At 38.9% G+C, this 21,265-nt stretch overlaps 1 protein-coding gene across 1 annotated transcript in view; it reads right to left on the minus strand.

Moving 5' to 3' along the window:
* Window positions 1-8,544: 8,544 nt before the first annotated feature.
* The window catches only part of uacab (uveal autoantigen with coiled-coil domains and ankyrin repeats b), a 34,563-nt gene continuing 21,842 nt past the window's right edge, over window positions 8,545-21,265 (minus strand). The window contains exons 8-19 of the mRNA XM_073836546.1: window positions 19,906-20,087; window positions 18,821-18,858; window positions 17,822-17,875; window positions 17,519-17,626; window positions 17,269-17,301; window positions 16,995-17,087; window positions 16,841-16,871; window positions 16,597-16,646; window positions 12,112-14,790; window positions 11,861-12,013; window positions 10,726-10,791; window positions 8,545-10,457 (exon numbers count right to left, since the gene is read on the minus strand). Coding sequence (XP_073692647.1) covers window positions 10,386-10,457; window positions 10,726-10,791; window positions 11,861-12,013; window positions 12,112-14,790; window positions 16,597-16,646; window positions 16,841-16,871; window positions 16,995-17,087; window positions 17,269-17,301; window positions 17,519-17,626; window positions 17,822-17,875; window positions 18,821-18,858; window positions 19,906-20,087 — 3,559 coding nt within the window. The 3' untranslated portion in view covers window positions 8,545-10,385. The remainder of the gene's footprint in view (window positions 10,458-10,725; window positions 10,792-11,860; window positions 12,014-12,111; window positions 14,791-16,596; window positions 16,647-16,840; window positions 16,872-16,994; window positions 17,088-17,268; window positions 17,302-17,518; window positions 17,627-17,821; window positions 17,876-18,820; window positions 18,859-19,905; window positions 20,088-21,265) is intronic.

Here is a 21,265-nt window from a genome sequence, read left to right on the forward strand (position 1 = left end):
TTCTTGAACAGCAAATCAGCATATTAGAATGATTTTCTGAAGCATCATGTGAAACTACTGAAAATTTAGCTTTGATCAAAGGAATAAATTACATTTCAATATATACTCAAATAAAAAAACGTAAATTAAATAGTAAATATATTTCAAAATGTTACTGTTTTTGCTGTACTTCAGATCACATAAATGCAGGCTTGGAGACAGAAGAGACTTCTTTACAAAACATAAAAAATCTTACTGTTCAAAAGCTTTTGACTGGTAGTGTATATACTAATATTTTATTTAAATATTAATAAGCACTTTTAGGGTACTAATATGTAGCATTTTTGGACAAATAAGGTATACAAAGATAAACCATTTACTGAAGCTTTTGTAGGGTACCGCCTCAGTGACGGCTTTGTATTTTTTTTAATTAGCCAAAATTGCATTTAACTGTTCATTCAAAGGGTTGAAGAATACTCAATAAGGTTAGCACCTATTACACAAAAACACTCAATAAGATTGGTTTTAATTGATTGGCTCTATTAAGTTAATTCTATGGAGTTAATCAGGTTAATTCTATGAACTCCACTAATGGTGCCGAGACCATGCTGAGACCATTTCCACTGAAAACAAATTTTCAACCATGCACCCCCAGGAGAGAATAACATTAAACGCAGCTATTGAACAACTCCATCATGTTGAAGAATGTGAGCTATGACATTTTACCAAAAATAGGAAATTGGTCCATTCCTGAACAAAGCCGAAGTGTAAGCTTCGCTATGCTGCGACATCAAAGAGGGACTAAATGAACAATGAAATTCCAAACACTTGAGGCAGGTTGACCCAGGTTCCTCCCTTCTGAGAAGGAAAATATCAGGTGGGGTCGGGATCTAACAACCACCTGGGATCCATTAGGGTCTCCATTATATCTGGGCTTCTATTTCTTTCCCAGCTCGCAAAGCCTCTGAAGTGCGAGCTAGCGCCGAGATCGCACGATTGCCAAGGTTGTTAACCTGCAGGCATTTGTAATGTCGAGCGGGAGTTGCTTTATTAGCCGAGTGAAATAATCTCTACCAAAGTGGTTGAGATGATGACAGACCCAGATTTATGACCCCTGTAAAAGCCCCAGCATCGCCACTGCTCCAGCATGCATCATGAAAACTAATAAGAAGTGAGTCTCACTGCCAATGGCATAAATTCATGCAGATTTTGATCTCAGAACATCTGCACGGCTAGAATAATTTATGTCATACTCTCCACGAAGGGGCTTACAAGTCCTCTGATAACTTGTTTTGGTCTGTTTTGTGAGAAGGCCTCAGGTAATCCTTCGCCTCAGGGACGATACCTGTCAGAACTGCATCCAAAACCACAGAAAGTGCACATCAAAAGCCACAAATTCAGAAGCTGAGTCTCTCCACGGCATTTGAAACGCTCGCATTTATCTACCGTTTCTGATGCGGCTGCTGTAGCAGAATCAATTTAATAATGAATTCTCCTAATATGACTCGGATGAAAATGAGAATGAAATGCTTATGCAAATGACAAAGACGTTCTTATATACATGCATTTCCACAAACTCAAATGCATCTGCTCTTTCCATGCACACATACTAGTTTTTGACATCTAACTGCTTATAAAACAGCTCAATTACTCCTTTGTACGCAAACACGCTTCTCTGCATGTGGCATCTAGTTTCAGCGCAATCTGGTTGATTGGGAATCTCTGCAGGCAAAGTGAATAGTTTGGGATTGGCACACAAGTCTAAAGGCAGCCAACAGCCAATTTCTGGTAATTTAAGCATTGTTGTCGTTATTTGATCATAAGAGTTACCATTTACACCCACTGCTTTTATAATCCTTTTTTGGGCCTGGTTCAGGAAAGAAAAAAAGCAGCATGTATGCTCAGATGCTTCCATCCCCACCTCACATCTCTGCGGACTCTTTACAATCATTTGAGCAGATGTGGCAGCAGGTGAGTCTGGGTAAATATTCACAGAGGCATTATGAGGCGAGCTGGCATTCTGTTGCTCATCTAGAATGGGAATGAGTAGCCATGACACACCAGCAAATTCAGTAGATCACCTGCCAACACCTCAGCCAATGAAAAACTAATATTAAATCACACAAGTATGAGACCATTTCACCTGTGTAAACAGAGATACAGGGCCAACATATTCACTGCAGAGGAAGCATGAGCTCAAGCTGTACATCTGCAAGGACGGAGAGATTTATATCCGAATCTTTCCAGGGTAGTCCTTAAACAAAATCCAAGTTTTATAGTCTCCGGATGAGCTTGTTTCGTTGGGAAGGGACACGATAGCGGAATCAACAGGAACCTTAATGAATCCAAAAACAAGAAAAAAAAAGAGAAATAAATAATTTTGTTAGTCTTGAACTGAAAAGCATTAGTATGACAAAGACAAAAAAAGCATGTTATACTGCAGTGTTCACTAGCACACAATGAATATATGCTTCTAAGAGCATCAGTAATCATTCTGCTCTATCATAAGTCAAGGCCATAGTCTTCAAACATAATGTAGGTCTGCCCTCTGGAGGATGGGAGTGAATCTACACCATACTTCTGTGTCTCTATAAAGGCAGTAACTCCTCTAGGGAGAGTCTTAAAAATCTGATATGAAAACTGGGAAACCGTTCTGAGCCCAAATTCATTGTTACGACCTCAGGCAGTGATTCAGAGAGGACAGTGCTTACTAGCAATAAAACGTGCATCTCTTGACCATTTAGCCTGGAGAAGCTAATGAGGCATTAGCTGGAGAATATTTAATGGACTCTGCTGGCATAGTAATTAAGGGCAAATGACAGAACTGGAGAGTGGGCACAATGGGGCCTGCACTCTTATAACCACTTAACGAGATGGAGTTTGTTAGGCACAATATCTTAAGTCTAAAAATTGTAAACTTGAATAAAACAATCGGCCACTAAGAGCAAATGTCTTAGAAAAACATCATCCCGAAGACAACACACTTGTTTTTGTGCTGTGTAACATAATAGTACCTTAAAGAGATAGCTCACCCAAAAATGAAAATTCTGTCATTAATTACTCACCTACATATTGTTCCGAAGATGTACAACCTTCGTTCATCTTCAGGAACACAAATGAAGATATTTAATGAAATCTGAGAGCTTTCTGACCCTGCATAGACAGCAATGCAACTGCCACATCCAAGGCCCAGAAAGGTAGTAAGGAAAACGTTAAAGGGGGGTCCAATTCTGTTTCATGCATGTTAAGTTATTTACACTGTTAAAGAGTTGGATTCTAATGCTAAACATGGCCACAGTTTTTTTTTTTAAATTATTTGGACGTATAACAGTATTTCTGTGCTGAATACACACTTCCGCATTTCTTACAAGTTTTGGAAAGTTTTTTTCGATCATGGCTCTTCATGAAGCCCTGAAGGGTGGAACACCTTTTATGGGAATTTCTCCCGAAAGAGCGTGCCCTCGCACACATAGACCAGAGCGAGAGTGAGCCCATCAACGTGCTTTAACGGACTTTGGAAGAATGTCTCTAAAGTAGTGTGGTTTTCGTTGTAAGGGAAAGATAAACTTGCTCAGCTTCCCAAAGAACCCAGCGTTACGTGAACAGTGGATAATACAGTGTCTTTTTCTGGGGCAGAAACAAGTGTGTTTTGCAAGTGTGTTTGTTGACAAACGTTTTATAAACAAGGCCCAGTTCGACACTGGATTTGCACATCGTTTGATACTAAAAGATGGAGCGGTCCCAGTTATAAAATATCCCGGTCATGATCCAGAACTGCAGATGGTATGTAAAACAGCATCAAATATCTGTGTTTTGTTGGCAATCGTCAATCTTTAGATTCGCCCACGGCGCGCCTCTAGGAGCTCGGCTGTTTTCGGAGAGAATCGTAAAGCTGCATCTTTCTTTTGTAAATATGATAAAACTAAAGACTTTTTGGAGATATGAAGGATGCAGTACTACTCTATAGATACTCAAGACTAACATAAGATTGGGTAAAACTGTGCGTTATACCCCCTTTAAAATGGTCCATGTGACATGTTGCCTTGCTGTCTATGCAGGGTCAGAAAGCTCTCATATTTCATCAAAAATAAATCTTAATTTATGTTCCGAAGATGAATGAAGGTCTTACAGGTTTGGAACGATATGAGGGTGAGACCATTGATGCTCTCTGTGAGTCGGGACACTCAGTATTCTGACGTTTGTTGTGTAGATGGATCATAAATATTTCTTTTTGTTTTAGAAAGCAGGTGTGAAAGGTAGAAACTGGCTCTCTGAAAGCCAGAGGCATGAAAGGCTGGACGCAGCAGCCACTGCTCTCCACAGGATCCTACCATCTAACACCTGCAAGCATCCGGAAACAGTTATTCAGGGAATTTGCATTACGATCCAGGGCGAGCTGCGATCATTAAGGTGCAATCAAAGGCAGACGATGCAGGCAAATCACAGCAACACAAACCTGCAAAAGCTACAGATGAAAGGGGGAAGATTAGAGAGATTTAAAAGACATTTAAAGCCATTAATCCAATACCTTTCCTTATAAGACGAGGGAAAAAGCAATTTAATTAACATCCAGGACGGCAAACTGAAGGCTTGTTGTATTTACACACTCGTGACAACATCAAATGAGCCTGGCCTTGATTAGACACATTTTAGATAATTAATTTCTGGTATATAAAAACAGGTAAGAGTGTTTTTTTATGAAACGTTTAAGTCTGACATTTCAAGGTAAATTTGGTAAAAAATCACATAATTTAAAGTGATTAGAACATTCTTGCTTGTTAAAATCTACCAAACTCTCACTTTACAAAGATGTAGGCAAGATTGTGCCTTTAACTCAACACTACAATAAACCCCTGTGTAGCTCTAAAAACACATGGTTTTAATTTAGCTTTCCTTTTTTCTTCCAAAGTGTTCAACAAGGGTTTGTTAAAGTTTACCAAATGTGGCTGGATTTCAAGGAAAGAAACAAATGCAGATGTAATTTTCCACTTTACAGCCTGTTTATGTATTGTGAATTCCTTGCTAGGAGACGGGGGCTTTCATGTCTTAATTGGATTGTGTGACTGCGGCTTTGTCTAACAAATGCACATTTTCAACGCTAATGATCGACAGTCACAACCCTGAATTTGCCTAAAGCAGTTTGACTGTGAGCCTAATGAGTAATGAATAAACTAATACCTTATGTTCTGCTAGCAGGAAACTCTTCAGGAACATTAAACATTTCAAACACCTCTAGTGCCGCACCTTCACCCCTCGCTGCTGGCCTCCTGCTGGAGGGATGAAATGAAGGAGGTAAACACTGAAAGCTGGGTGCAAAATGAAAAGACAAGCTGAAGCAAATCACTCGAAGATGATCAGAAAGAAAATATTTTGGTTCATTAGTATAATAGCATGATTGTGCAATAAAAGCAACTAAAAAATGACTCTGGGACAATAATTGCCATTCTATAGTTACCATAAACAATATATACATATATTGCACAATATCTTTCATATTATTAGATTTTTTTTTTAAAGGGGACATTGCTTTTCACTTTTACATTTTGTTTGCATATACAGTTGAAGTCAAGTTTACATACACCTTGCAGAATCTGCAAAATGTATTTATTTATTGTTTCACCAAAATAAGTGGAATCATACAAGATGCATGTTATATTTTTTTTTTTTTGGGGGGGGGGGGGGGGGGGGGGACTGACCTGAATAAGATTTCACATAATACATAGTGCACACAAGAAAATGAACCCCATTCAAAAGTTTACATACACTTGATTCCTAATAATATGTTGTTACCTAAATGATCCACAATCGTGTTTTTTTTTTTTTTGTAGTGATAGTTGTTCATGAGTCCCTTGTTTGTCCTGAACAGTTAAACTGCCTGGGTTCTACAAATTATTTATTTTTTTAGCATTTTTGTGTATTTGATAACTGTCCAGCAATGACTGTATGATTTTGAGATTCATATTTTCACACTGAGGACAACTAAGGGACTGGCAATATGACTCGGGATATGCAACTACTACAGAGGGTTCAAACACTCACTGATGCTCCAGAAGGAATCCCAATGCATTAAGAGCTGGGGGTGAAAACTTTCTTGAATTTAAATATCTGGGTAAACGTAACTTATTTTGTCTTGTGAAAAACATGGAAGTATTTTCTGTATCTTCTGAGGGCAGTACAAACAAATAAATAAATAAAATTACACATCTTCATTCTGTTCAAAAGTTTTCAATCCCCGGCTCTTAATGCGTCCTTTTTCCTTTTGGAGCATCAGTGAGCATTTTAGCAACCCTCAGTTGTCCTCAGTGTGGAAAGATGGATCTCAAAATCATAGTCCCTGTTGGAAGGGGTTCAAATACACAAAAATGTTGAAAAACCAAAGAATTTGTGGGACCTGAAGGATTTTTCTGAAGAACAGCGGGAACTAATGAACCACTATCACTAAACCAAAAAAAAAAAAAAACAGCAAGTAACAACATGGTATTAAGAATCAAGTGTATGTAAACATTTGCACAGGGTCATTTTTATGACTATGTAAATGGCTTATGTGAAATTTCATATTTGGGTCGGTACAAAAAAATAATAACACGCATTTCATATGATCCCTCTTATTTTGGTAAAATAGATTTTGCAGATTCTGTATATAAACTTTTGACCTCAACTGTAAATATTACTTCCTAAACTCTTATTAGCTCCACCTGAATCAAGCAAACCAGCGTTTTCTCAAGTGGCTTCAGACCATCAACCAGCTGAGGCCCTTAGCAAAAATTACAGCTAACGAAGATGGCCAAAAATGCAAAACAATGCTCTCCTCACCTTTCCCCTCAATTTACCTCTTAACAAGCCTTTAAAGAACCACAAGCCCACACCGCAGTGCGAGAAAAGCAAGCAAAACCAAATGCTTTATAAAATCAAGAAAGTACATTAGTTGCAGCACTATTTCCAAGCAGCCAACCATCAATTCCGCAGGCTTATTCTGTTAAACCACGGACACAGCCCCATGTGTCAGCTCTTAGCAGACATGTGAAATGCAGTCAATTTTCCATTGAAGCCTGGGGATTATTAAGAGCTTGAGCTTGGAAGAGAGGACAACCACATGTTTCTTGTTGAGCCCTGACCGGAAAAAGGGGGAGAAAGTAAAAATGAGTTGATACACAAGGCATTAGTGGTTAACCAAGAGCTAATGAGGGAAAAAGAACAACAATGAGCTCAGATGTAACCGTTTAAACGTGCAGTTTAAAATTTCAACTTCGGAGTACAACACCCCCTCCTGCACAATTACCTCGCGGTTTAGGAGTCCGTTTGAAATGTGCTCAACAGTATCGAGTTTTTGTACCTGTGTGATCTAATCAACCCTTCGGCCATGTGCCGACCCACTCAGACAAGGATGTTTATTTTTAACTCAAACACATTTATGGAGGTAGAACACACCCCTACGGTCTTCCCTCGTGCATAAACGGATGAAGCCGTGGCCTGGCGGTGGTTGCGGGAGTCTCCTGCGGCCAACCAATAAATCCTACAAAATAAAAGAGTCTCTTTTATTTTTTCAACCATTTTTCCCCTCATCCCAGGTGTTATATGATGGATGATGAGGTCAGGGAGGTATGGATCACATGGCCAGGATCAGAGAGGAGCTGGGCAAGAGACATGTTGAATCCATCTAGTCCAAATCAGCCCCATGTGTCCTCCAGAGCCCTGTTATCCTATAAATGAACTTTGAGGCAACAAAGTGCAGGGACCTCTGCAAAAACATTAAAGGGGTGAGCAGAGGTGACCGAACCAGGGTGGCTAATGAGAAAAGATGGGGTTTTCCATGACATTCTTTTAAAAGGTACTTACACAGAAAGCCCAGCCAGCACAACGCATGATAAGAGGGTGAAACCAATAGGAACGGCATGTTTTGCACATCTGCATTTGTTGTAGGCAAGGTAAGAAAACTTTCAAAATGCACACAAAATCTAAACAGACAGATAAAAAGGGAGCAAATTATTTGCATGACACATTAAGGGCTCTGTGGTCAAAGTGAGCGTGAATCACGACACAAAGACTACCAACTGAGCAACTAACCACATTAAAGCAACACGAACAGGGTTGATCCCCCCTCCCCCCCATCCCACTCCAAGTCTGCCCACCTACCAGGGGGCCAGCTAAACGACAGGGTTCCACTGTGATCCTTATGGACATGATTAATGGTAGAGAGAAAGGCAAAGAGAGGGGAGTGGTGGGAGGATGTCTGGTTCTGCTTATGGTCCTGGAAATGAGATTAAAGGGAAAGCTCCAAACAGATTGAATTGTATTTGCCATAATTGCTGAGAACAGCTTATGCAGGGCAGGCCACAAATAACAGACTCATAAAAACAAGAGACTGCAAGACAAGCGGGGGGGAGAGGGAGTCAGAGGCAAACTGAGAGCTGTCATTTAAACAATCAAAAATACGAAAATATGAAATTAATCAGGTGTGGGACAAGTTTACAACTTTGAAAAATGACCTCCAACATCTTATAGTGGTTCATATAGATGAAAAGATACTTAGAAATATATAAAATGACAGCTGAGATGAAACCAAGATAGAAAAAACAACATTGATTCAGTTTTATTTGTATAAGAATACAAACCATGACCTTCCTGACGAGAAAAGTAGTCTTTTCTTTGTATTTGTAATCTTATTTCATGTTAAAGCTAAGTTAATCGCTAAGGTACAAATCAATGCAAACCACATGAGGAAAAAAACGATCCTTCAAACTAGATCTCATTGGTTTTAAAGTAACAACATGTGCGTTCACTTCGAGGAGAGTGAGGGGCTGGAAAGGCCTGCCAAAGGCAAGGTTCACTTCATGACACTCTGAGACTGCTGGGATTAATCATATTCATTTGCACAGAGCCGGTTTAGTCTAAAAGAGGCACTTTTATTGATGTTAGACTCAATTTTGCAAAACAAAAAAGAGAAAATATCCATTAAAAGAAAAAGAAAAACCAGACTAACTGATAATCATAAGAGCACAGTTAGAATGTAATACTAATAAATAATGAATCCGTTACAAATAGTCATCCCCAAATGAGAGAGCCAATAGCTTCAGTTAATACCAATCAAACCAAATGGCACTATGGTGGTATTTTCAAAATAAATTAATCAATGCTGGATTAACTTTAGAATATCTAATTGGAAAGAATAATTTGAACGTTTAGATGAAGAAGAAAAAACCCCACAAAATATAAAGTATGTCAGTCTATAGTCATGTTCTTAAACCTGACTAGATTATTGTGCCTTTCTATTCCAGTCCTGCTGAATTCTGTTAAGAGTTACCACAAACAAGTTGTTCATTAATCAAAATTATTACAAAGCCATGTAAAAGGTGATAAATCAGATTTGGGAAGAAATTCCTAAACCGCATCACATTCTCCTACACAAAAGCACACATCAAACTTGGCCTGCCAAGTCACACCACTAGATGGCGATATCAGCCAGGATACAGGACCATGAGGGATTGAGTGTTATGAAAGTTCTCAGTGTTAAACGCTTCGTTCATATGATCATTCATGAGACGCAGTCTGCCGCTGTCACTGCAGAAGCAAAGCAATTTTACATAAACACTTCAGTAAAAGATCAACTCATACAATAGACACCCACTGACCCAAATACATCACACGCATTTGAAACAAATGATCCAGTGTACAGACATGGGCAAAGCTGCAAAAGACGTGTGCGAAGAAACTGCAGTGGTGTGCTCTGATCTTTTGGACCATAACAATTCTGGGACCCTCCAAAATAAGTGTGTGCAAAAGATTTTTTACTAGTGCTCTCACGTAATACTATTGTCTGCCAAGATGTGCCTCTGTACCCACCACTCCACTAAAGCCTGGAAGCTAGTTTCCCTAGTGATGAAAGATCTACTTCTTCTAACCAGAATATTACTGTAACTATTGCAGAGGATACAATAATGCTGGACTAAGAACACAACATCAAAATCTCTCATCTCTCATTAATACACTGTACATGTAGCTCAGATCAAGGCTATAAGAGTGGAGGGAGGGAATGTTCTTCTACCTGTAGTTAGGTTATTTCAACATGAAATAAGGAGGTACATGAGACTTGATCACTGAATGTGCAGTTTACATCTTTACAGCAATCTGCACTTTCCATTGCATCTAGAACATGTAGCAATAGCGATAGCAATATTTGTGCTTATTTGTGATTAAATCATTATCCATTGCCACTCATGTTTGCGATTTATGTTTTTTGGATAAGTATAACTATCCTTACTGCTAGATCTAGTACTTTCACTAAGCAAATCTATATTACAGATACACATTGTTAGTGCTTACAACACTCCTAATCAGGACATGTCAAATGTTGGGAGGTTACTGTGTGAATGATGAATTGGAGTCAGTGTGGTCTCAGTGTGCTGAGTTCAACAGACAAAACCTTGTCTCATTCGAATGATCTGCAATAAGGCAGCTTGGACGTCTTCATCCATGTGACCCTGAAAGAAAATCAGTGACCTGTGTTTAGTCAGGATATATTGCTTTCAGAAACTTCTATGCAACTACAGACTATGACCTGTGTCTCTCTATAACAGTATTGTTGATCTCTGGATGTCATCTATAGCAAGCAGAAAACCATACGCTGTAACATACCTAAGAGTGTTTAATAAATGACCTTGACCTAAGAGCAAAAAAGAAGGAACTGCTACTGCAAAAAAAATGAAAAAGAAAACCCTTCACACACAACTCGCATTCACACACAATTACCTGTGCTGCACTGAGAAGATGAGTTCGATAAATTGTAACCACTTCTCTATGTTGCCTCTCAGCATCCTGTTTAGATAAAAATAAAAAAATACATATGTGTGATAAAAAGGTCTTGCAAGGTTAGATGGTTAATGAGATTGTAAACACAACGCAAACTCAATAAAACACAACATTTCACAAAATTGACATGCGTAGACAAACATATCCTGAGATAGGAGGAGATGGGTGGGAGGCATAGGGTTCATCTAAACCTACATACGTATTGCTTTTTACATTAATTCAGCTGTGAAAATTCACAATAACAATACAAATTAGTGCTGGGCAATGATTGATTGCGGTTAATCGCATCCAAAATGAGGTTTTTGTTTATATATGTGTGTGCACAGTGTATATTTATTATACATATATATCTATTTATCATTGAATCATTCATTCAGGAGACTTAAATTACACATGTACTATAGCACTTAAAGGTATGATTTACAGGTCAACGAACACTGACATTGACATCAGTAGTTCAACCCTAATGTTATGAAGCTACGAGAATACTTTGTACGCAAAAAAAAAAAAAAAAACCCACTGTATTTGACAATTTCTTATCTTCTGTTTCAGTCTTTGATGATGCGTTGTGGTACTCTCATAAAAGCGACTGACCACAGAAGAGAAGTTGTTAAAGTTGCTATTTTTGTTTTCTTTGCACACAAAAAAAAATCTCGTTTTCTCGTAGTTTCATAACAATACAGTTGAACCACTATTGTCACATGGATCACATGCTGTCTATGCAGAGTCAGAAAGCTCTTGAATTTCATTAAAAATATATTAATTTGTCTTTTGAAGATGAATGACACTCTTATGGGTATGGAACGACATGAGGGTGAGTAATTAATGACAGAATTTTCATTTTTGGGTGAACTATCCCTTTAAGAGGTCATTTAATTTAGAACAACAAATAATATTGGAGCCATTCTATTAGTCCCAGTGGCTTAAAAGATAGGACAGAAGGCTTTAGAATCGATCATGAACGCAAGTCAGTCAGTAAGTGAGTGTATTATTTAGTCCAATGTGATGGCATGTCATATTTGTGGGCAATTACGAACAAATCCACCGGTATGTGCATGTGCACAGAGCTACTCACAGCCAGCTGCTGCTGGAGGCTCTTGACCTGGGCTTGGAGTGTGTCAATGTGTTGAGTCTGTCTCTTGTTGGGCGTGTTGCCAGCATAAGCCAGCTGGGATAAGCCATTCAGAGCCTGTTTCAGCCTTTCAACATCTGCCAGCAGTTCTGTGATCTGAAACGAAGAACACCTTGCTTATAATCAGACGAAATATCAGGCACTTATCGAATAAGCTCAACCACAGTTCCAAAATTAGTATATAACAATCTCACCCTTTTGTCTTTAAACTCAGTCTGCTCTGTGGATGCCTGAATCCTCTTCTGCAGTTCTCCAATGGTGCTCATTGATTCTTCGTATCTCTCCTTGAGATCTCTGATCTCCTTCTCAATCGAGGCACTCTTTACCTGCAAGGCCTCGGTTTCTGTTCTTGCCCTCTTTTCACCCTCCCTAGCCAGAGTTGTTTCCCTGTACAGGTCTTCATATTGCTCATCCAGTCCTGATAGCCGATCACCAAGTTCACGCACCTCCTCCTCCAACTTCTGCTTTTCTGCTCTGAGCTCGGTCACCTGCTCTTCATGGCTGCGGAGGTCATCCAGAGCATGCGTGGCTCTGAGAAGCTCAGTCTGCAAAGTGGCTACGTCCTCAGCCCTCTGCGCACTGGTTTCTTCCTCCTCCCGCAGCGCCAAGCGAAGCTCATTGACCTCACGTTCCAAAGCCACTTTAACCTGGCTATACTGGGCCTCATCACAGCTCTGACTCTGAAGCTGTTTCTCTAGTTCATGAACACGCTGGACTTCCAGTCTATGAGCTTCACGTAAGCACTTGCACTCCTGTTGCGCCTCCTGCAAGCTGCCACTCAGAGAGCTCTGCATGGCCTCGAACTGCTCCAGATGGATATACTCGCTGTTCAGTTTCTTTTGGAGACTCTGGATCTCAGAGTTGCACAATGAATTTTTCTCCTCTAGTTCAGCCCGCTGGATCGTAACCTCTTTGTATTGCTGCTCCAGTTCCACCAGCTTTAGGCTCAGGTCCTCCACCTGGCCCTTGCAGCGATCCTCCACTTCTTTGTACTTCTCGCTAGACACAAGCCCCGTCTGAAGTTTCTGCTGCAGAGATACCATCTCATCTTTCAATCTTTCATTCTCTTGCTTTTGGCATTCCCCTTTGGTCTTTTCATCACTGTACATCTTCTGCATTTCAGCAAGTTTTTCTGCCAAGTCCTTCAGAGAGGTGTTGAAATGCATCTCTTTTTCCTCCATAGCGGTCAACGGAACAAACCTCAACTGCAATGCCTCCTGAATAGTATCCAACTCTTTCTTCTGTGCTTCAATTTCCTCGTGGAGCTTTGATGCACTCTCTTGTGCACACTGGTACTTGGAGCAGGCATCTTGAGCTCTTCCCTCTGCTTCTGATAAAGCTTTGCTCATTGTGCTTTTCAATCTCTCATGTTCCACGAGGCTGATATAGCCACTTTCTAACTTGGCCTGCACATTCTCAAACTCCTCTTTCAACGTAGTATTTCCTTCTTTCGCCTTCTGTAACTCCTCGTCCCGAACTCTACAGTCACCCTCCAACTTTGCAATTTCAATCTTTGCTTTCTCCAAAGCCTCATTCAAGTCCATCTGTACTCTCTCATGCTCATTCTTTGTGACAAACTCAATGTCAACATTCTGCTTCAGTGATGCTTTTTCAGCTGCCAAAATCTGAAGTTCATTGACTTTCTCCTGGTATTGATCCTGAAGGCTATTAAGATCTTTTTCCAGTTCTGTGTTGCGCTCTGTGACCGCAGCCATCTCGCTCTCATAACGTTCACAGGGGATATACATGCTTCTCAGGTTGGCAATGTTCTCACAAAGAGAGGTCTTCTCCTCCTGCAGCCTCTGCAGCTGCTCCTCAGCCTGTTTTCTCTTCTCAGTCTCCTCTTCTAACCTAACCCTCAACTCCTCCACAGCAAGTCCCATGGACCTCTTCACCTCCTCATGGTTTTCCAAGGTCACAAACTTGGTCTTCAGATTGTCACCGAGTAACTGAAGCTCCTCTCGGAGTAGTTCTCTCTCATCCTCACCTTCCTCCACTTCACATATTAATGACTGACACTTTGCAGTGACATCAGCAAGTTTCTTCTTCAGGTTTGAGCTTTGCTCCTCTAGAGCAGCTCGGACTCGCTCGTGCTCTTGAAGAGAGACAGTTTGTCGGTCATCTATTGCACGGTGGAGCTCTGCCACTTCCTCCAGCACACGGTCATAATCTTCCCTTAACTCAGCCAACTGTAGCTCCTTCTCATCCACAGCATTGGTTAGGAGGTTCTTCATGTTGTCAAACTTCTCTCCTGAAACCATTGAGGTCAACCTGGCCTCTGCAGTCTTTGATTGACCCTCCATGTTTAAGAGCATCTCCTCCATGTTTTTATGGTCCTCTTGCATTGCACCCAGCTCCGCAGTAAGCCTCTCAACCTCCACAGCCAGAAGCCCTTCACTTTTCTTATACTCCTCCAAAGCTTTCTCACTCTGCTTTAAATGATTCCTGACCCGTCCAACCTCAGCAGAAGCCCCCTCATACTTTGCCTTCACCTCATTCAGCTGTGCTTTGAGGTCATCAACAACCTGGTTACTGAGATGCTCCTTTACCGCCACCACATGAGCCTGAAGCTGTTTCACCTTTGCCTCAGAGTCTATCATTCGCTTCTGCACATCTCCCATGGCTTCCTCCAGCTCTTGTATTTGCTGATCTGACTCACGCTTGATGGTCTCACACTTCTTGGTCAGCTCCTCACACTCCTGAGACTTGCATGCTAGAGCCTTTTGGAGGTGGCCCACCTCCTCTTGTGCAGCCTCTTGCTGTCTGCGGACACTTTCAAGCTCTTGACGAAGCGTCTCAGGTTCACCAGCCACTGGCCGAGATAGCTCCAAAGGTCGAGTCACAGATCGAGACGTTCCTGTAGACTGCAAGATCTGAATTCAAACACAAGTAGGCATTCATTATTAATCACACAAAATATTTTAACAGAATATCTAGTCTCTGTGTGCTTTACGTTGATAGTTACTATGCCACAGTGGAAAAGCCTGTAAATAATATATTTTTTTTCACAGCTTTCCTTTTCCTCATGAATATTAGAACAAAAAATTAGGTGAAAAAAAATCTAAATCAACAGCCAACCTTAAAAGAGATGAGAAGATCGAAAGGTTCCCATACTTTTTCTCTCATTTGGGGTCACATTAGGGCTTAAAACTTTTTAAGAAAACTTTATCTAGGCCACATCCCCAAGTCAGACATCTGATCCTACTTTAGTAGGTGCATTTTTTCATCTTTTTTCATGTGTGCGGTGACCTCTAACATAGGTTAGAGTAAATTCGTCTCTGGTGCTAATGTGACAACAAAATTGCATCCACCACATCTGCCCAAAAGCTGATCCCAGGCATAGTACGTCCCTTCAGAGAATAGCGCTAATAAATCATAAACCCTTCTGACACTGCAGGCTATGGAGGTTCTGAAATGAAATGAGAGAGAGCAACTTATCTGACTGCCACTGCCTCTCCTAAGCCTAACACAGCTGACACAGCCAGTCTGCTCACTGCGTTACTGAACATCAAAAGAAAAGGAAAAAAACGAAAATACCAAACCTTGGGTAAAATGACCGTATGTAAAGCTTGTGCATGCTCAGCAAACCTTTGGAATCAATTCTTGATTTTACATTTAAGCCTTTGCACTTGAAGTCTGATGCTGTTGTTAAACTGCATAAGGAAAATACGATATCTATATATGTAGACTGAACTGCTGGCTCCTGTGTGTTTACACAAGCACAAACAGAGTACTAATAACAAACTGTTTAATGTTAATGTGTATAAGTTTTGTATTGAATTACTAATTACTTAAAGCCCATTACAGGCATGAAATAAATTTTTACTCTCTTAACATACAAAAAATATATATACTATAATGTTTAATGTAGACAAATTGAGATATTTTGGATATTTTATTACCCATTGACTGCAATGTATAAGTTTTACAGGGTTTGGTCATTTGTATTTTATTGCAGTACAAACTTAAGTGCATTAACGTAAATTACCTTGTTTGTAAAAATAAACATTAAAATCTTCTGTAGTAACAGACAGCATGCCACACTTTTACGATAGACTTGTATTTAAAGGAAAAGTTCACTTCCAAAAAAATTTTTTACAGATAATATACTCACCCCCTTGTCATCCAAGATGTTCATGTCTTTCTTTCTTCAGTCATAAAGAAATTATGTTTTTTGAGGAAAACATTTCAGGATTTCTCTCCATATAGTGGACCTCTATAGTGCCCGCGAGTACGAACCTCCAAAATGAAGTTTAAATGCAGCTTCAAAAGGCTCTAAACGATCCCAGCAGAAGAAGAAGGGTTTTATCTAGAGAAATCAGTTATTTTCTTGATAATTTATATACTTTTTAACCTTTGAATAGAAATCCTGAAATGTTTTCCCTCAAAAAACAATTTCTTTACGACTGAAGAAAGAAAGACATCTTGGATGACAAGGGGGTGAGCAAATTAACTGTAAATTTTAGTTATGGAAGTAAACTCCTTGAAGGCATGATTTTACAGATTAAAATCTGTTAGTAGCAGTACAATCCCTTATAAATGAATCCTCTTATATTTCTGAACTTCAAGTTTATCCCAGATGGCATGTGTTGACATTAGCATGGTTTAAATAGCTTTTTGGCCTCAGCGGAAATTCTTGGCATTTATGTTAAGATGATTTTAAAGAAACTGAAATATACCTGAGAAGAATCCAGGCTGTGTGACTGCCGCACTAGTATATTGTCTTTCCCTGCAGAAAAAAAGAACCCAAAATGAAAACACACACACACACACAAACCTTCACTTACAGAAAAAAAAAAGCTTTTCTGACATACTTACAACCAACATTATTTCAACATCAGTACACTGTTTATATTGAAGCCTGTACTATCAAGAGTCATACTTAATCAGTCTGAAGAGCCAGATTTTAAAAGACAAAATCACCTTTGATCACAGACTGGCCGGGATAATCTCCCTGCAAAATAAAAATATGCAGATTTATTCATGATTTCACCAAACTTTGATCATGAACTCATGGATCTGGAGTTAACGAGCAGCAGCAGTCCTTGATGAGCATATTGCAAAGATTTTTACTGACCAAATGGCTCCGCTGCTGGACTCTCACAGTCTCTATGCCCCTGGCTCCATCCTCCTTCTCTTTAACAGAAAGTAAACGCTTCAGCTGTTCTTTCTGGTGTACAAAACAGAGATACAAATGCATATTCAATTGCAACTACACCCAACCTTAATAAATAAACAAATAGATAACCCGCCATCAATACCATAATAGAAACTGGAAGAAATGAAAATGAAAATAAACAAATGTCATTAAGGACAGAAGGAAAGCATTTCCAGGACAACACACAAATTACCTCCTTGTGAATGTCCTCCACTGTTGACTTTTCCTAAAAATGGAAATAATAGAAAGAGACAGAGAATATGTATTAAACAAGATATCTGTACAACTATTGCAATATACCTGTAAATACAGAACTGCCTGCTCAGATAAAATTGCCATTTATAACTATTTTGGCTTCAATTTACCGGAGTGCTGAAAACACCTGTGTAAGGTACACAGGCTTTCAAATAAATTGGCCAATCACAAAAAGCCTGAAGAAATACCTGACTGAGTTGCTGCTGAAGCATGCTAACTTTATCCAGCAGCGTTCGCTGTTCCTGGTGGAACTTCTTTAGTGTCTCCTGTTGGTTCTCATTCTTTTTCTCCAAGTCCTAAAACACACAAGCACACACTTATCAAGTTATTGATTGCTCACTCATGTATTTTGCAATGCAAAAAATGTCTATGATAAATGTTTTACAACCCTTATAATTAGACATGTAAACATGTCCTGATCTAATAATAACAACATCATAAAGAACAAGAATAATTTACTGGCAACAGTCATAGACTTGACTGGCACTCACCTGTATGATCTTATCACGGTTAGATGTTTCAGCGACCATCTCCACAGACTGCAACTATATTTACAAAATAAAATATAAAAATGATAAATCATACAGAAATATTCAGGATGATTTTCCTAATATAATTGCAGAGCCATTTGTAGCTTGATAAAGAGTAGAGATCAGTGAAGGGTTTCCAAGTTCAAAAAAGTAACTTACAACACAATACAACAATAAAATTCTGTGTTACTATAAATTTAGGCTAATATTATTCATATTCACTAGAGAACACTATTGATCAAATGCAAAACTGTGCCATTTCTGGCTGTGGAGCAGAAATTGCTGCTCTACATTCTGACAAATCGATGTTGAAAATGAGTGGCTGCAGTTTGTTTCCACCATTATCCGCGATTATAACAGACTGAGCTTAAAAGTTTCTTTAACAGATTTATTGCCCTCAAGGCATTTTCTAAATGTAAAAATTATGACTTACTAACATAAGTGAACTTCAGGATAAAACTGCCTAAATCATAAAAATGCTGGATATGGTATTTTTAGAGAAAAATGACATTGTGCTCTACTTTCATTGACCACTGGGTGGCAGTAGTGTGTAATAGTTTTTACAGCACTGCAGTCACTACTGCAGGTAAAGTCAGATTAGCCTATCAAAACAGCATGGTATGTGATAAGAAATTATATTAGCCTGAAATAATTTATTTCCCATTTGATATGAAAGAAGTGCTGAAATGAGAAACAAACTATATTGTGCTTTTTGCACATCAATCATAAAACCCATTTGTATGATTCCAGACTCGCTGCTCTAAACGGCTTCAGTGAAATTGCAAAATCAAGGTAGCCTTTTTCTGGTCAGTATGTTCTTAGAAAATATATTGGTGCACATTTATTGGTACATATTGATTAACAAAAGTTAGAGGGGGTTAACCTCAGTGACCATTTCTTTTAAATCTCATCTGCAGGGAGATGCCAAGAATGAAACAAATGTGAAAATGCTGTGTATACCCGTCTCTTTTTCTGTTCCATCTTGGCAGCCTCTTTTGCTGTGAACACAAATGAATAATGATGAATTAGCAATTCATGATTCGTGGAACAACTGAAAAAAATATATACAGGAGGATTGAGATGTTTTTCTTTCATCAGGAGTTATGGTATGTATAAGTAGCTCTTCTTTTTTACTTTGAAGCATGAAGCTGAAAAGACACTGTTCTACACTCATCTTAGGAAGTGTGTGCATAAGCTCTTGGGGCTTTGATCTCTATAACCTTACTACCTGATAAAGGCCTATTCACACCAAAAGTGATGCAACAAAGTAATGTGAACTGCAGGGGGAAGAAAGGATTAAAAATCTGAAGAAAAATTGCATTTAGCTGATTTACACCAAGAATGGCAGACATTTTCATCAGCCTCTCTGTGAAAAGTTCTAATAAACATACTTGAATGAAAAATAAGAAACCTTCACTTAGTGCAAAAGATAATGGAATGGAACAACGGAAGCAATGAGGTGATAAAGGAATATCTTGTTCCAGTGATAATAGTGGTCTACTGATAGTAATAATATTGCCAGAAATTGCTTGGCAAATCATTTCTTTTCGCTGTGCTATTTTGAGTGCTTGCTCTGGACACATCGGCAAAAAGCTTGGACTGTGGAACTGCAATGAAAAGGACTACATTATAACCTGCTTGATTTCACCCTCCCTTTTTTATTTTCAATTTAAAACTTGAGATTCCTCTCCTTTCTCCTCTTCCTCCGATACTTATATCACTGAACAACCAGTATATTAGATTGCAAAATTTTATCTGTTCTAATGTGACAAACACTAACCGATGGAAACACTAAAATGCAACCAACCATAAAATTGTGCGTCAAATCAAACCCAATCTCTGGACATATTTAACAGTGACTAGGTAATATGGCTAATATTAATATCCGGTGTTTGTTCTATGCTTTGGGCCAGTGAAGCACATCTTGTTGCTCATGCATTTACAAAAATTTCCAGTTTAAGATGCATTTAATTTATGATTTTAAGCACTGCTCTAACAGATGCAGACATAAAAGAGAGATCACAAAAAACAGGAAGTAACAAAACCTTTTGTGGCGCTGTCCAGATAACTCTTGACAAGAGAGACAAGCTCCTGGTTTTTGCTGAGCCGTGCATAGTGATAACTGTCATGGCTGAAACCATCCACAGCAGTGACATCAGCGCCATGTTTCAACAAAACGTCCACAGCATCCTTACATGCATACTCGCAGCCCAGAATCAGTGCTGTTCTGAATAAACAAACAAGAATACAAACACATTTTCAATATGACTGAGAGTAACATCAAAATATTACATTTAAAAATGCACCAATGAACTATTAGGACAAGAACAACACTAATACATTTTTATATCTCTCTATTTATCTCATTTGAAACATGAAAGTAACCTATCTTAATGAAACTGGGGGATTTCAGATTCGTTAGCCACTCTAGGTGCAGCGCTCAACTGCTCATGCCATGAACCATAAGTGTTGGGGGTAATGCATTACAAGTAATGTGAGTTACATATTCAGATTACTTTTTTCAAGTAAATAGTAAAATAATGCATTACTTTTAAATTTACAAGAAAATATCAGTTACTTTTTCAATTAAGTAAGTACTGACATCACACGTTAAAAAACAGACAGTCACACGTTAAAAAATAAATACGACCCCTCACGTTGTGTCAATCACGTTCATACACTGCCTCCGAAACTGTCATCCTTCATAAAAAAAGATCATTCAGATCGGGTTCAATTTTCTGGGTTTTCACATCTGTAGCAAGCATTTTAAGAGGTGTTTTGACGTTCTGTGTCTGGAGAATTTTGATGAACACAAAAATCTCAGACTCAGTGTTCAAGGAACTTAAAGTGAGTGAAGGAAGTGTCTCTGGAAGACTTAAATGAGAAGTTCACTTCCAGAACAAAAATGTACAGATAATGTAGTCACCCCCCTTGTCATCAAAGATGTTCATGTCTTTCTTTCTTTCTTCAGTCATAAAAAACTTGTCTTTTAAGGGAAAACATTTCAGGATTTCTATTCAAATAGTGGACTTCTATGGTGCCCCCGAGTTTGAACTTCCAAAATGCAGTTTTTAAATGCGGCTTCAAAGGGGTCTACACATTCCCAGCCGAGAAGGGTCTTATCTAGCGGTTAGTATCTTATCTATATTGGTTATTTTCTTTAAAAAAAAAATTTATATACTTTAACTTTTTGAGTGTACTCAAGTTAAGGTATGTTGAAAACTCCCATCTAATTTTTTCCTCCAACTCGTCTTACATCACTGTGTTACCTTTTTTTGTAAAGGACGTTTGATCTTCTTTGCACGTTTACTTTGTGTATTCTGGTTTAAGACGACCCAGTGTTTACAGAGTACACACAGAGCTAGAAAAGACGAGCATTTGAGGTTAAAAAGTATATAAATTGTC

This window comes from Garra rufa, chromosome 3, assembly GCF_049309525.1.
Source record: "Garra rufa chromosome 3, GarRuf1.0, whole genome shotgun sequence".
Classification (NCBI taxonomy): Eukaryota; Metazoa; Chordata; class Actinopteri; order Cypriniformes; family Cyprinidae; genus Garra; species Garra rufa.